General features: G+C 39.1%; 1 protein-coding gene across 1 annotated transcript in view; it reads left to right on the top strand.

The window, feature by feature from the left end:
- The first annotated feature begins 661 nt into the window (after positions 1–661).
- Ugdh (UDP-glucose 6-dehydrogenase) overlaps positions 662–15,973 on the top strand; it is a 27,617-nt gene continuing 12,305 nt past the window's right edge. Inside the window, exons 1-3 of the mRNA XM_027938608.2 lie at positions 662–962; positions 8,888–9,056; positions 13,706–13,807. Coding sequence (XP_027794409.1) covers positions 8,895–9,056; positions 13,706–13,807 — 264 coding nt within the window. The 5' untranslated portion in view covers positions 662–962; positions 8,888–8,894. The remainder of the gene's footprint in view (positions 963–8,887; positions 9,057–13,705; positions 13,808–15,973) is intronic.

Raw genomic sequence — 15,973 nt, 5'->3', positions numbered from 1 at the left:
TGCTTACTGCCGGCTATGTATCATGCACAGACACCCCAGGGTCTGAGTTTGGCTGTATGGAAAATTCGCCTGGAGGGCGTGGGTGTCCGGCTTCGCCTGCCAAGGACTGGGCGGGGACACTAAGTGGTCCAGTCATTACGGAACTCAGCGCCTCCTTCCCAGACGCGGCGGTCGAGCGGGACGTGACTAAACCTTGGGCCGCGGGCCCAGAGGGCGCAGCAGACCCAGGGCCTGGAGGGTTGGAAGGGGAGTAATCCACCCTCTGGGACCACGCCACACGGTCTAGGAAGCTGCACAGGAGGACAGCGCTCCAGCAGTAGGGGAGACCGGAAAGGGGGCAGGACCTTCCGGTCGCCTCGGCCCGCAACACTCTTCCCCCCTCCCCGGAGTCCCCGGCAGCCCACTGCTTGGCTGACACAGTCTCCCGCTTCAGCGCCGACTGCTAGTACAGCGAAGCAGGGGTAGAGGGTCGGCCTCCGGACTATCCAGAAGACAAAAAGAGCACTAGACCTCCTACACGCAGCAGCCTAGACCCGCCGCGCGCTAGCACAGTCGCGGGAGGGGTGGGGCCGCTGAGCTGGCCTGTGCGGATTCGCCCGAGCTGTCGTGGGCGGGACCTCCCGCCCCGCCTGGCCCCGCCCCTGCGCCCTGCTGGAAATCGGGGCCCTGCCCTAGGCCTCGTGCGGCGGGAGGTGGAGCAGGCTATCGGCTGAGGGCAGAGTCCTGGAGGGCCTGGCTCTGGGGGAATGAAGCCTCCGCCTTCCCGGGCAGAAGCCTTTAAATACAGGCGCTGGCCCGGGACTCAGGGTGCGGCGCCTGGCAGCCTGAGGGAGGGGTGTGCGCTGAAGGGAGATCTGGCGGAGTAGGTTGCGGGTGCAGAAGCTGCTGCAACCGGGTCGGGAGAAAAGTGCTGTCCGAACGTTCGGAATAGAAGCGGCCGTGGAGCTCGGGGCTTGGAAGCGGTAAGCGCTTTTCCCCAGCTAGCCCCGCCGCCGGGTCAGGATGCTCCCGGGTCGCGGCTGGACGTGGAGGGAGCGGGGCGGGGTGTGTGCCCTGCTCCTGGTCTCTAGCTGCGCTGGGTCCAGGGCTGCCAGTCTCTTGGGCTCCGGGCGGGAATCGCGTTTTGCATTTACTTCCCTGGAGATGGGATAGCCTTACTCAAGATTCGTGCGCCTCTAAGACTCTTCTCTTTCTGCTTTTATCCACTTTCTGGCTGGATGCAAACGAGATTTCCCCCTCCGCTTCTGAAAGCCGAGCGTCCACCGAAGGAAGCGGTCCTTTCATTGGGGACCTCAGTTTGGTCTGAGTCTAGTCTTTTGTTTGGGTTTAGAGTATGCTCACCTGAGGGGGGGCTGCCGCTATTTTCAGGCCGCCACTTGAAATCAAAGAGAAACGAAGTCGCAAAACCCCTTTGAAGGCAAAATTCCAAGACATTCTATCGTGTTGGCTGTGTAGGCTGCCTGCAATCCATTGTTGACCGCTACACATATAATTGTACTACTTCTTATCGGGAAAGGGGCCTTTCCTGCGTGCTTCAGGAGACCATGTTTGTGTGAGATCTTGAAAAAATTGTACGTCCTACATATAAGAAGATAATTAAGTAGAGTTGAGATTTCTGATACACAGAAAGAGGGATTGACTGGTAAGCAGCTATTCATGATGTTCAGAGAAGTAGCTTTCCATAGACTGGCCTCAAAGACACAGTGAGTCTTTGAGTTTCTTAAAATCCCCTAAACATTGGAGAACAGTAGTCTGGTCTGTTTCTTCAGAGGGGTTCTGAAAATGAAAGAGCCAACTGTCTGCTCTGAGATGTGCTTTTTTAGTACACAGCATCTAGTTTAAGGTAAGCACTAGAAAACCCTGGTTGAAAGGATCCCATTTTCTTTCATTCATGTTCTCCTTCCTCTAGCATAAAATCTGTACCTGATAAGTATGCTCCATCTTCCTCTACTTGTTAACACAGATTTGCAAAATGCCCTTTAGAGATAATGTTAACATTTTCTCACTGGTTAAATATTTTTATTGGATCAAATATCTTAATATTTAATTTCTGGAACTGAAAATGAAATGTGAAGTTGAGAATTCCATCTTTAAGGCCCATTGTTTAGCTCCTGGTTATCTATGAAGAGTGCTGAAGAAGGCTGTGGGCAGAAGGATTATATTTTATTTAAATTGCACTGTGGGGCATTTGTTATTTGTTAGTGACATCTTCTAGGTTGAAATGTTTATCTGAATTTATGAAATTTTTACATGAAGAGTAGTTTTGGAATGGCTTGGGTGTTGCAACTTTCAAAAGACAGAGGTGAGAACTCATTTCAAAATGACCTATTCAGTAAGCAAATATCATTTTTCTGATAGCATAATAGAGGACCAGAGGATACCGACAAGTAGAAATAAAAAAATGGACTCAGAAAATGTTATACAAAGTGCATCACTAACACTGTATCAACCTCCATATTAAAGTTTATTGAGGATGTCATTGAAATTTCAAGTGATATTTATTTGGATTTGTACGGATTGTTCATCTGGCTTTTTCAATAATTTTCCCATTATCATATACAAACCATATTTCATATGAAGTAGCAAGAGAATCATACCCAAAATGAAGTCCTAAAACATATTCAGTTCTATAATACTGATCCACCTACCATCAATTATCTGCCCCAGTTGCTCTATGTAAGGGAAGCTGAAATATGGTCTTACAATTCAGAAAAGAAAATGGGAGAAAATGTTACTGTTCTTTAGGGCCACTAAAGAAAAGAAAACATGGCTGGGGTTGTGACTCAGTGGTAGAGTGCTTGCCTAGCACATGGAAGCTGCTGGGTTTGATCCTCAGCACCACATAACAATAAATAAAATAAAGGCATTGTGTCCAAGTACAACAACAAAAAATGTGTTTTTTTTTTTAAAAAGAAAAACATGGTAGCATGCTTCTGGTTCCTTATTATAAAATATTGTAATTAGCCATTTAAATTAAGCTGTTTAAACACAAGCCTGCAATTTAAGAGGTCCTTGTGAAAAGTTACTTATTCAATGAAAGTTTATTGAGGGGCTTCCATTCTAGGTGTGAGGATATAGCCATGAATAGCAGCAGATAAGAACTGTTATCCTCAGTGTGCTTTTCTAAACTACGAATTCCTTAAGCCTAAGAGTTGCATCAAGTAGATATTTAATCTATGTTTATTACGTGAATGTTAACAGAACCTATCATTGTTGAGATTGAAGTCATAGATTGTGTTAAGATTCCTAATAGCTGGATGCCATTGTGCACACCTGTAATTCCAGTGATTCCATAAACTTAGGCAGGAGGATTATAACTTCAAGGGCAGCTTGAGCAACTTCATGAAATTCTGTCTCAAAATAAAAAAGCGCTGGGCTTGTAGCTTAATGGTAGACTGCTTGCCTAGCATGTGTGGGGCACTGGGTTCAATCCTCAGCACCACATTAAAAAAATAAAAGTATTGTGTCCATCTACAATTAAAAATTTTAAAATAAAAAAGGGTTGGGAATGTGGGCTCAGTGGTAGACCATCCCTGAGTTCAACCATCAGTACAACTGGAAAAAACAAAAAAACGCCCAAATAACCTCTTGGCTATAGGATTGAGTGGTAACCCTGAAAGATCCTCTGGTTCAGAATTTCAAATTATCTTTTGTAGATATTATAGGCAAACTGGTTTTAATTAGCAAGGGAGGCTAGCTAGCTGTTCGGTAGTCTTCTAGTATGTTAATTCTTTGAAATCATCACAATTCAGGATCTGATCACCATCCCTGCAGCTCTAGAAAGTAAACACTCTATACACTCATTGGTCCCAGATGTTGATTTATTGTAGTCTTCACTATGGAAGACTATACTAGTATATACACTAGAATGGAACTATTACTATTTCAGTAGGGGAGGGTTTTCTCCCCCCAGTACTGGGGATTGAACTCAGGGCTTCTGATATGCCAGGCAAGTGCTCTGTCACTGAACTACATCTCCAACCCCAGTTCCCCCCTTCTCCTTTTTTTTTTAACAGTGCTAGGCATGAACCCAGGACCTCCACATGCTGGGCAAGTGCTGTCTCACTGAGCTGTAACTTTGGTCCCTTTAGACCCCCTCCTCACTTTTATTTTTGGTACTAGGGATTGAATCCAGGGGTGCTTAACCACTGAGCCACACCTCTAGCTCCCTTTTTATAAAAATTTAAAAAAAATATTTTTGTTGGGCTGAGGTTGTGGCTCAGTTGGTAGAGTGCTTGCCTACCGTGTGTGTGAGGCCCTGGGTTTGATTGTCAACACCACATATAAGTAAATAAATAAAGGTCAATCAACAATTTTAAAAAAATAAAAAAATATTTTTAGTTGTAGATGGACATAATACCCTCATTTATTTTATTTTTATGTGGTGCAGCGGATCAAATCCAGTGCCTCATGTGCGAGGCAAGCACTCCACCACTGAGTTACAATCCCGTCCCCTAGCCCTTTTTAGTTTTTGAGACAGGGTCTTGCTAAATTACTAAAGCTAGCTTTGAACTTGGGATCCTCCTGCCTCAGCCTCCCAAGCTGCTGGGATTACAGGTGTGCCTACCCCCTCTAGCCCTTTTTATTTTAATTTTGAGACAGGGTCTTGCTAAATTGTCTAGGCTGGCCTTGCATTTGCAATCCTCCCATCTCAGCCTCCCAAGTGACTGGGATTACAAGTGTGTGCCACTGTATGCAGCTTGGAGATTTGTTGCAGTGTCTGGAATACATTTATCCTTTGGAATCAGTGGTGGATTGGTTCCAGGGCACCCACGAAATATCAAAATCCAAGAATATTCAAGTCACTTAGATAAAATGGTATAGTATTTGTGTATAATCTAGGTAATCCTCCTGTATACTTTAAAATCATCTCTAGATACTTGTAGTACTTAATATAGTGTAAGTTGTTATGCTTTATTGTTTAGGGAATAATAACAAGAAAATATTTTTTTCAAATGTTTTCAATTTGTACTTGGTTGAATCTGAATGCAGAACTATCAGATTCAGATGGCCAACTGTATCTGTGTCTCAGATCCAGGTTATTACTTTTTAGTAGCCTGGTTTCTGGGAATCTGAATTCATAAATCAGAATGAAATCAGAGCAGCCAGGTGCAGTGGCACACACCTAAGATCCCAGCAGTTTGGGAGACTGAGGCGGAAGGATCCAAGTTCAAAGCCAGCCTCAGCAGCTTATCGAGGCCATAAGCAATTTAGTGAGACCCTTTCTCAGAATAAAAATGTGGCTCAGGGGTAAAGTACTGGCATTGGGGATTGAACCTGGGGTACTTTACTAAGTAAAATGGTTAAATTTTACAAAGAATATAATCAATTAAATGAATTAAAGCAAAAACAATCTTTGGGAAGCATGGAAAAGCCTGTTCCTGTCCCTGCTTCTCTGAAACCAGAAAAGGTCTGACCTCCAGATTCCACATCACTATTCTTTTGCTGTATTAAAATAAATATTGCATCAAATAGCATGTGGTTCTTGACTTCATTCCTCTTTTCCAGACTTCAGGTTTATTATTCCTTTAACATTCCTCATCCCCTTCAGTGGAGTAAATTTGAGCTACATTAACATGTTTGATTATTATGGTTATGTTCTGCTATGTTACATTGTTTTTAAATTATAGCCTTATGGATTGTTATGGTCTGACTTTTCTGAGAGGGACATTCAAGACCCACTTAAAATTCCTTTCCACTGTGGGCGATAAGTATTTCTGATTATTATTCCTTAATACCTTCTCCATTTTTTGTTCAACTGAGAAGATCTTCTCATTTCTTTGAATTCATTTCTTTGTCTTTATTCATTTCTTTTTCCTCTCATCTGGAATGTTCTTCACTGCTTTCTTTTTCCTTCTAAATCTTACCCAATCTTTAGACCAAAGTCAAGTTCTACATCTACCTTGAAACTTTCTTTCCTTTTCTTTTTTGAAATGTTTGTTTTCCTCTGGACTTTAACACTCATTTTGTCATTTAATTGATTATATTCTTTGTATAATTTAACCATTTTATTTAGTTGTGAGCAACTTTTTTTCATCTTTTTAACCAGTTGCAAAGTCAACCTTTCAAAGTCCTTCTCTAACTACCCTATCTAAAGGACCCCTTTTCCCCACAGTTTCTCACTTTTTCACCAGTGTGTTTCCTTTATGTGAAACTTTCACAACTGCCATTATTTTGTGTTTCCCTACCAGAATGCAGCTGTGCAAGAAAGAGGAGGAGCTGGTGTGTCTTGTTCACTATTGTATTCACAGTACATAGAACAATGGTGTCCATTACTTGGTGGGGTGTTTATCTCCAAATCAGTTGTTAAATACTTGAATGTCAGGACCTGGATCTCTCCATAGCCAAATTCTCTGCTGTGCCTTTAAATTGGGAATATTAATTTTTTTGTGAGGAAGAAGGGAATAGACTGGAGCAAGTCGGAGATTTTCAGAACATTCCTCTGAGCTTTCGTCACCTAGTCCTTCCGATATAGTCTTTCTGCCCATGTAGATTCTTTCTCCATGTGTGAGGTACAAGAAGCCTGAAAAATGGTAAAGGGTAGAAGTGAAAGTAGAAGATGGGTAAAGCAAGGAAAGAGGAATGGATGCCACAAGTCAACTGTGGTAGGCTTGGTATTTTTCCCAAGGTGAATCTTGGAATCCTAAAGGCTTAATAGGAATAGTAAGTAGGCTTCACAAGTGATAATAGAGAACTATTAACTCATTCATTCAGATTATTAATGAGAGAATTTATCAGATTTAGAACATGGCTTAAATATCTCTTGTAAATACACATGCAAAATGGGGCAGGAAGAAAGGGAGATGCCTTCAGAATGCATTAAGTGAAAAATGCCAGGTGTTGATAGTATTCTATGGTATTCTGTTTCCTCAGTTTAGAAAGAAGAGATTATTAGAACATGTGTGTGCATGTGTGTGTATGTGTATTAGTTGTGGTTTCAGGTAACGCACTGAGAGGATATACGAGAAACAAAGGAGCTGCTGGGGAAACAGTAGAGGAGAAAAAGTAAATTGAGGCTTCTCAGTGTATATCTTGTTATAACATTTAATTTTTGAATCATGTGAATATATTACCTATTCAAAACAAAAAAATATTTTAAAATTTTTATGTATATCACTAATAGTGTTTCTTCCCTTAATAGAATCATATGATTCCAAACTCTGTTCATGTTTATTTTATTTTTGAAATACTGGAATGGAACCCAGGGTGGCTCTACCATTGAGCTACATCCTCAGCCCTTTTTATTTTTTATTTTGAGGCAGAGTCTCACTGTGTTGATCAGGTAGATGTGAATTTGCCATCCTCTTGCTTCAGCCTCCTGTGTTACTAGGATTACATGCATGGGCCACCATGTCTGGCCAGCTCTTTGTAATTTTGAGTAGTATGAATCAGTTCATCTAATGACTTTTAAAAGCCTATCAAAATCTGTGTTACAGCTTTAGTAACACAGAGTTGTTTTTATGTTTGTTTGTTTTTTGGTGGTGATGCTGGGGATTTAACCCAGGGCCTTATGCATGCAAGGCAAGCACTCTACCAACTGAGGTATATCCCCAGCCCACAGAAGTTTATTTAACCATCTCATTACTTCTGTGGAGTAGAAAGAGTTTAAAGTCATTGCCCAGTATACCTCAAAATAATCTAAGAAGCCAAACTAAGTATGTAGGGAGTATCATAATTGCTCTTTCTTTCTTTCTTCCTTTCTTTCCTTTCTTTTCTTTCTTTTACCAGAGATTAAACCCAGAGGCACTTAATCCCTGAGCCACATCCCCAGCCACATGACCCACATGTAGTGTCATTGCTCGTATGTGCCTCACTGAGTTGCTTAGGGCCTTGCTAAGTTGCTGAGCTGGCTTTGAACTTGGTAATACTCCTGCCTCAGCCTCCCAAGCTTCTAGATTTCAGCCATGTTCCACTGCGCCCTGCTCAAAGTCAGTTTCAGTCTCTCTCTCTCTCTCTCTCTCTCTCTCATAACAATATCTGAGGTAGATAATTTATAATGAACAGCAATTTCCTGGATCAAGGTTCTGGAGGTTGGCAAGTCTTAAGATGGAGGGGTTAAAGACTAAGGCCTTTTTGCAGCGTCATTCCCTGGCAGAAGGGCAAAGAGAGCAAGAGATCAAACTCAAAACTTTAAGCCCATTCATAATAGGCACTGATCCATACATAAGGTTGGAGCCCCACAAACTAGGCACCTCCCATTAGGCCTCACCTCCTAACACAGTTGTACTGGGGATTCAGTTTCCAACACATTTTTTTTGAAGACATTTAAACCACAGCCAGGGGGATAATCTCAGAGCCCAGTTCTGGACTGTGAAACTAATCTTAACATCTCTCATGTTAGTCAAACCTGTTGTATAATTCACCTTTGTACACCACAGCTTAAGGAAGAATTGCACTGGTGTGTAAATTTACCCTGGAGCTTTCCCTCAGCAAAGTTCTCCAGGTTTATTTGAGGCCTAAATGAGGCCTTATTTTGCTTCATGTTTTTTTTTTTCTTTTTTTTTGAAACAGGGTCTTACTAAGTTGTCGAGGCTGACCTCAAATTTGTGATCCTCCTGCCTCATCCTCCCTACAGACTGGGGTTACGAATACGTACCACGCTTGACTGCTTCATGACTTTCTAAATATTAGGTCATAATTGTTGTGACTCTTCTCTAGTAATATCAGTTACTATAATTTTTTCCATCTGTTTCATAGCTGAGAACATGCTAGGTCATCCAACTGGAATGTTATTTTTTTAAATCACTATTTCATAATTCTTATGAGTGAATATAGAAAATCTTTCCAGATATCTCTTTTGATAGTTTTTAAAGTGCAATGAATGTGCAATGGGATTTCTTGAAATTTTCTGTTTGCAGAATGAACATTCTTACTGTTTCCCTTCTAGTACAGTCATGTTTGAAATTAAGAAGATCTGCTGCATTGGTGCTGGCTATGTTGGAGGACCCACATGTAGTGTCATTGCTCATATGTGCCCCGAAATCAGAGTAACAGTTGTTGATGTCAATGAATCAAGAATCAACGCATGGAATTCTCCTATCCTTCCTATTTATGAGGTAAATGTATTAAACATCTATTTGTTTTCTTTTTCTGGTACCAGAGATTGAACCCAGGGACACTTAACCACTCAGCTATATCCCCAGGTCTTTTTTATTTTTTATTTTGAGACAGGGTCTTGCTAAGTTGCTTAGGATCTCATTGAGTTGCTGAGGATGGCTTTGAACTTGAGATCTTCCTGCCTCAGCCTCCTGAGCTGCTGGCATTACAGGCCTGCACCATTGCACTGGACTCTATTTTCTTACTATTTGTTCAATATTTTGTATATACTATTAACATAAAAATCTATGGTTGCAGCAGATGATAAGAAATTTAGTGAGAAAATCTGGATACAAAATGTCATGGATGTTTGGTTGGGAGCATAGTTCAGTGGTAGAGCATGTGCCAGGCTCTAGCATTAGCATTGCAAAAATAAATTAATAATAATAATAATAATAGAAGTCATGTATATTAAAATGAGAAGTATGTCAAGTATACTCAGAAAAAATGAGTATACTTGAGAAAGAAGAAGTATATCAGAATATTAGTAATGTTGGTATTAATTGCAGTGAGATTATGGTAATTGTTTTCTCTGTGTTCTAATTTTTTTTTTTTTTTTTTGAGTACCAAGGATTGAACTCAGGGGCACTTGACCATGAGCCACATCCCCAGCTCTATTTTGTATTTTATTTAGAGACAGGGTCTCACTGAGTTGCTTATTAGCACCTTGCCATTGCTATGGTGGCTTTGAACTCCTGATCCTCCTGTCTCAGCCTCCCTCGCTGCTGAGATTACAGGCATGTGCCACTGTGCCAGGCTCTGTGTTTTAATTTCCTCTATTAATATGGTTACCATATTGTAGTGGAATTAAAAGGTGGTATCCTATTAAAATAAAAACTTTAGTTACTTATAATGTTAATATAAGTCCGATATATTTTTAGATTATTGTACTTAACATCAGGTAAAACTTAGATGGATATAACAGAGCCTTCCATAGAGTTCTTACCAAGAATTACCTAGAATTTCAAAATTTCATGAATTTGGAGAATTTATAGTTTGGAAAATATGCTTTTATTTAAATGAACTATCCAGGTCCCTTTATTATTTCACCATAAAATGAATTCATGATATGCTTTTGAAACCCAGCAGGAAAGTATCTGAAATTTTGATGGTAGTATTTTGTATCCAACACAAATATATTCCTTTTTATTCCCCAGAAAAAGTTGAGTTATTTTTTAAACTCTATCAGCCATAGTCTTTAGTTTTTGAGACTCTATTTAGCCATAGTTCATAATCCCAGGAAGTAGGGAGGATGAGGCAGGAGGATCACAAATTTGAGGTCAGCCTCGACAACTTAGCAAGACCCTGTTCCAAAACTAAAAAAGGCAGGAGGATCACAAGTTCTTTTTTGAAGAGAAGTCTCAAGTAGTTTTGTTTATGAGCCCATGAAAAAGCATTCACAGAGTAGTAGCCACTCAACATTCCAAGTTTACTCATATCTGAATCAGATTTAGAATTAAAAAGTTCTTCATGTGTGTGGTTTTACCCTCTTACCTTTACCCCTTTTGTGCTTTGTCCTTTCTCCTAACCAGATCACCTGCCATAATAGTTCTTTAACTTCATGTTATAGCATTCTCCCTGTTGAAAGAAACTTACTACTATATTTGGCTTAGTCCTTTCTTTTTTTAAAAATATTTTATAAAGACAACTTAGTAGAGAGTTTTCTAATTCTGATATCCATTAAAGAGCCACAAGTCACCTGAAATCATGTACATCCATACTTATATCTAAATATTCATAATTAATTTTGCTGGTAGTGTAGTCTTCAAAAATAAAGTACACTTATCAGAATAGTTACATAAACTGGTACACTCCTGTAATCCCAGCAACTTCGGTGGCTGAGGCAGGAAGACACAAATTTGAGAGGATCAGCAACCTAGTGAAAGCCTGTCACAATAAAAAATAAAAGGGCTAGGGATGTAGCTCAGTGGTAAAGTGCCCCTGGGTTCAACCCCCAGAAATAAATAAATAAACAAACAAACAAACAAACAAATAAATAAATAAATAAAATTACCAACAATGCCAAATGTTAACAAGAATGTACAATAATTGGAATTTTATACATTGTTAGTGAGGATGTAAATTGGTAGAGCCATTTTGTGAACCAACAGCATCTAATGTTAACATTTAACATTTAATATTGACATCTTTCTTATGTGTTACCATATCAACTGAATAGTCATTGTCTTTTTGTTAACTTTCTTCATTTAAAAAAAAAACAATAGTTTAGGGTTGGGGGTGTAGCTCCGTTGGCATTTAAATTCTTTCATAGAAAGTATCATTCTAACCTAATTATGATATTTACATAATCAATTAAAAGGTAGAAGCTGGGTATGGTAGCACATGCTGTATTCCCAGAGACTGGGAGACTGAGACAAACTATAAGTTCAAGACCAACCTTGGCAATTTGGCAAGATCTGGTATCACAATAAAAAAGTATAAAAAGTATTAAAAAAAAAAATGAACAAACAAAAGCCCCACAGAGCTCTTAATGTTTATGAGAAGTGAAATTCTTCATTCCAAAGACTGAAGAAGTCAGACTGATGTACAGAATATCTTTCCTTCCCTTTCTCTAACCCTTTCCATTTGGCTTATTGCCAATACAAGAAGTCTTGCCTGGTATAATTATATAGGCCAGATCAATAATGAAAATGAATGTGCTACTGCTAATGTAATAAAGTTAATAACTGACTTAAAAAAAAGTATAAAAAGGGCTGGTGTATACTTTAGTGTTAGAGTGCTGTCTACTATGTGATGCGTAAGGCCCTGGATTCAATTCCCAGTACCACCAAAAAAAAAAAAAAAAGAGAGAGAATTTGGGGGTGCTGAGGGTATAATTCAGTGGTAGAGTAAGGAGCTTAGCATGCTCAAGGTCCTGGATTCAATCAGCACCAAAAAAAAACAAAAACAAAGAATTCTTTCATTTATTTATTTTCCATATTTTTCTATTGGTAACCAAAGAAATCTTATATATGTTCTTACCCCATAGTTAATTTGAATCAAGATCCAAGTAAGATCTATACTTCACAGTAGACTGATACCAAAGTATCTTTTAAGTCCACAATATTTGGGGGAGGGGTACTGGGGATTGAGTTCAGGGGCACTCAACTACTGAGCCATATCTCCAACCCTATTTTGTATTTTATTTAGAGACAGGGTCTCACTGAGTTGCTTAGCACCTCACTTTTGCTAAGGCTGGCTTTGAACTCATGATCCTCCTGCCTCAGCCTCCCTAGCTGCTGGGATTACAGGCATGAGTCACTACCAGCTTTAGTCCACAATATATTTTTTTAATTATTATTTTTTTTGTAGTTGTAGATGGACACCATACCTTTATTTTATTTGTTTATTTTTATACGGTACTAGGGATCGAACCCAGGGCCTCACACATGCTAGGCAAGTGCTCTGACACTGAGCTACAGCCCCAGCCCAAGTCCACAATATTTAATGTCTCCTTCCTTCCCTCTCCTTTTATTTTATTTTTCTCTTAAATTAATTGGTTGAAGAAACTGGTTTGTTTATCTTGTAGAATTTTTTGTTCTGATTTTGCTGTTTGAGTCCTGAGTCCCCTGGGTTTTGTTTTATTTTGTTCCCAGGATTGAACCCAGAGCCACATCCACAACCCTCTTATATTTTAGAGACTCTAAGTTGCTTAGGGTCTTGCTAAGTTGCTGAGGCTAGCTTTGAATTTGAGATCCTCCTGCCTCAGCCTCCTGAGCCACTGGGATTACACGGGTGTGCCATCATGCCCGGTTCCCGTGGGGTTTTATAATTTTATTTTTCTATATCCTTTATTTCATGTAAATTGGTAGTTAGATCTATAAGACAGGTCTGATTAGATAGGCTTTGGTTTTTTTTTTTGCAAAAATACTTGTCAAGTGGCTTTGTACATCTCAGTAGTCTTCTTTTGTTTTGTTCATCATGGAATTTTGCTGGGTTGCCCTGGCTGTCCTCAAACTAATGGGCTCAAGTGATCCTCCCACCTCAGCTTCTTGAGTAGCTGAAACTACTGGCTCATGTCCCTGTGCCCAGCTTCAGCATTCTTAGCATAAGTATATCTCTTGTTAAATTGTATGGGGAAAAGTTTTAAAAAAACAAAAATTTTCAAGGTGTTTTTTGTAAAAGGGAGAGATTTTACATATAAAAAAAGTTTAGTTAAGATTGAATTAGGTATGTATTTACAGAGTAAATATTGCCTTTCACACCCAATTGGCCTGAGTTATTGGGAGTAAAATGCTTCATTCATGATGACAGTGCAAAATCGTTCTAACTTGAAATCACAAAAGGCCTTGAATTTTCTGAAAATCAAGGTGATACTCAAGAGTTAATATTTAACTTATGAACTAGTCAGGCACACAGTAAACAATGACAAAGCACATTAGAGCTTCTGCTCTGATTGTGCAAGTTCAATTTTGCTTTAATGATGATAACATGTACTGTACATTGAATGGCATTTCGTGTATGAGCCTTGGCTTGTCTATAAAGGTGCTATTTGAAAGCCAGTTTAGACCTTTATATTACATTATAACTTTCCCCTTTAACAAACACAGCTCACTGTATTAGGTCATCTCCTATGACTAGTAAACTGTATGTGTAATTTCTTTTCTAGCCCGGACTAAAAGAAGTGGTAGAATCCTGTCGAGGAAAAAATCTGTTTTTTTCTACAAACATTGATGATGCCATCAAAGAAGCTGATCTGGTATTCATATCTGTAAGTGTTATTCTTTGCTGTGTGAATTCTAACGTATTCTCATCTATATAAAAGTTCCATTGACTTTCTCATTGCTATTAAGCTACAACATTGCTTAATAAAGAGATGTCCAATTGAATTTTGATGACACTTTGTCAGTTAATCAAACCCTGTACTTATATGATCATGTATATCATTTCAAATCATTGAACAAATAAATCCAGAGAAAGTTCTAATCTGAGATCTAGAATTAGGAAATGCTGATAGCACATAAGCACACATGATGTTTGTATATATGTCATCATTTGTTGTTTCCATTGAGTGGCAGAGGTGAAGTGAAGAGAATCAGTTTGCAAACTTACAGCCATCTCCTATCTCCATAAATTGCATTGCAAAAGTCATCTTAAATTAATTATTTGGCATATGTTATTTATATCATTAGGATAGTCCACAGATACTTTCAACTTGGAATGCAGTGTAACTATTATACCTTATAGTGAAAAAAAAATGGAATGAACACTTGGGTTCAAATTCTAGTTATTCAGTATTTGAACAAATACAACTAATTTCTTGCTGTCCGTATTACCATCTACTCAAATATTCTGTATGTGATGGTGTAGCTATCACCAATTGGTAGGTGAGCTATGATTTTTTGTACCTAAGGGATAAGTAGAAAGTCAGCAGTATGGGATTTGACAGTGTTCCATGAGCTAAAGTGAAGGAGCACGTGGGTCCAGAGAGGTAGCTGCTGTTGAACTGATAATGTATATTGTTAATGGTTATACATTGTTAGATAGGGGTTGTTTTCTGACTGATGAGACAAAAGCAGTACTATGAGAATATGTGAACTCTAGAAGAAAAGTGGTAATGAAGCTAGTGATAAAACAATGTCTGTTTTGGGCCTTCCTTTTGTGTGTGTGTGTGTGTGTGTGTGTGTGTGTGTGTGTTGCTGGGGATTGAACCCAGGGCCTCATGCATGCCTTACCACTGAATTCCAACCACCCCAGCCCTGTTTTCGGCCTTCTTTATCATTTCAGAAAGACTGAGGTAGCTTCTATGACTCACTTACACATCCTTTATTTAAATACACAGAAAGTTAGAGTTATAAATATAAACTAGATTTTAGGAGGAAATCAAGAAGTTACCTTAGTTCCACTTTTAGATGACTGTAGCTTGGAGTGGGAATAGGGGAATTTTCTGTAAAAAGGACATTTAAAAGTAATCTGTTCTCTGGTGATAGAGTGCTATCTTAGGGTAGTTCTGGCACAAATAGCCAATTTTATACTTGCTTTTTTGGTGATCCAGACTGAGCTGCCCTGAATCTTTCTAAACTATTATTCTGTATGCCTGATAAGTGAATTTAGTACTGTCTAACTCATGGTCTACATTTCTAGTTCTCTTTGTTCTCTGGATCGTTTTTGTTTCCTTGCTGTATGCTTTTCATCATGAAAAATATCAAATTTATATAAAAAAATTGATAATAAGGAGGGCACAGTGGCACACACCTATAATCCCAGCGACTCAAGAAGCTGAAGCAGGAGGATCACAAGATCAAAACCAGCCTGAACAACTGAGCGAGGCCCTTAGCAACTTAGAGGGACCCTGTCTCAAAATAAAAAATACAAAATGGCATGTAGCTCAGTGTTAAAGTGTCCTTTTTATTTTATTTTGAGACAAGGTTTTGCTAAGTAGCCTACACTGTGATTTTCCTGCCTCAGCTTCCCAAGTGGTTGTGATTATAGGCATGTTCAAGTGCACTTGGTTCATAGGAATCAATTTTCAACTGTTATCTCAGAGCTACTTTACGAGGGGAAGCTGTTGGATCATCTCCCATCTTTAGCCCATCTTGCCTTCCCCCATCAGCCATCTTTGCCCTTCTCTGCTCCCTGCCTTCCATGTCTAAGAGGTATCCTAAATTGTTCCATGCATGCAAATGACTCCTGTTTTTTACACCTCAGCTTAATCCTCAAGTTTTGATTTATTTTGCCTGGTTCCTTTATTAGTTTCCTTCTAGGTCATAATCATAATCTTGTCAAGAGAAGAGGTTTTAATTTTTTACTACCTGTTAAAAAATTATTCCTCATTAAATTTTAAACTTTTGATAGCACATTCATTTTTATTATTTATGTATTTTAGACTCATGTGTTAATTTTTATAGAGTACTTATTTACCATTGAGGTTGTTGAG

The sequence above is a fragment of the Marmota flaviventris genome, chromosome 7, assembly GCF_047511675.1.
Source record: "Marmota flaviventris isolate mMarFla1 chromosome 7, mMarFla1.hap1, whole genome shotgun sequence".
Lineage (NCBI taxonomy): Eukaryota > Metazoa > Chordata > Mammalia > Rodentia > Sciuridae > Marmota > Marmota flaviventris.
This window is presented reverse-complemented; position numbering and strand designations above follow the sequence as displayed.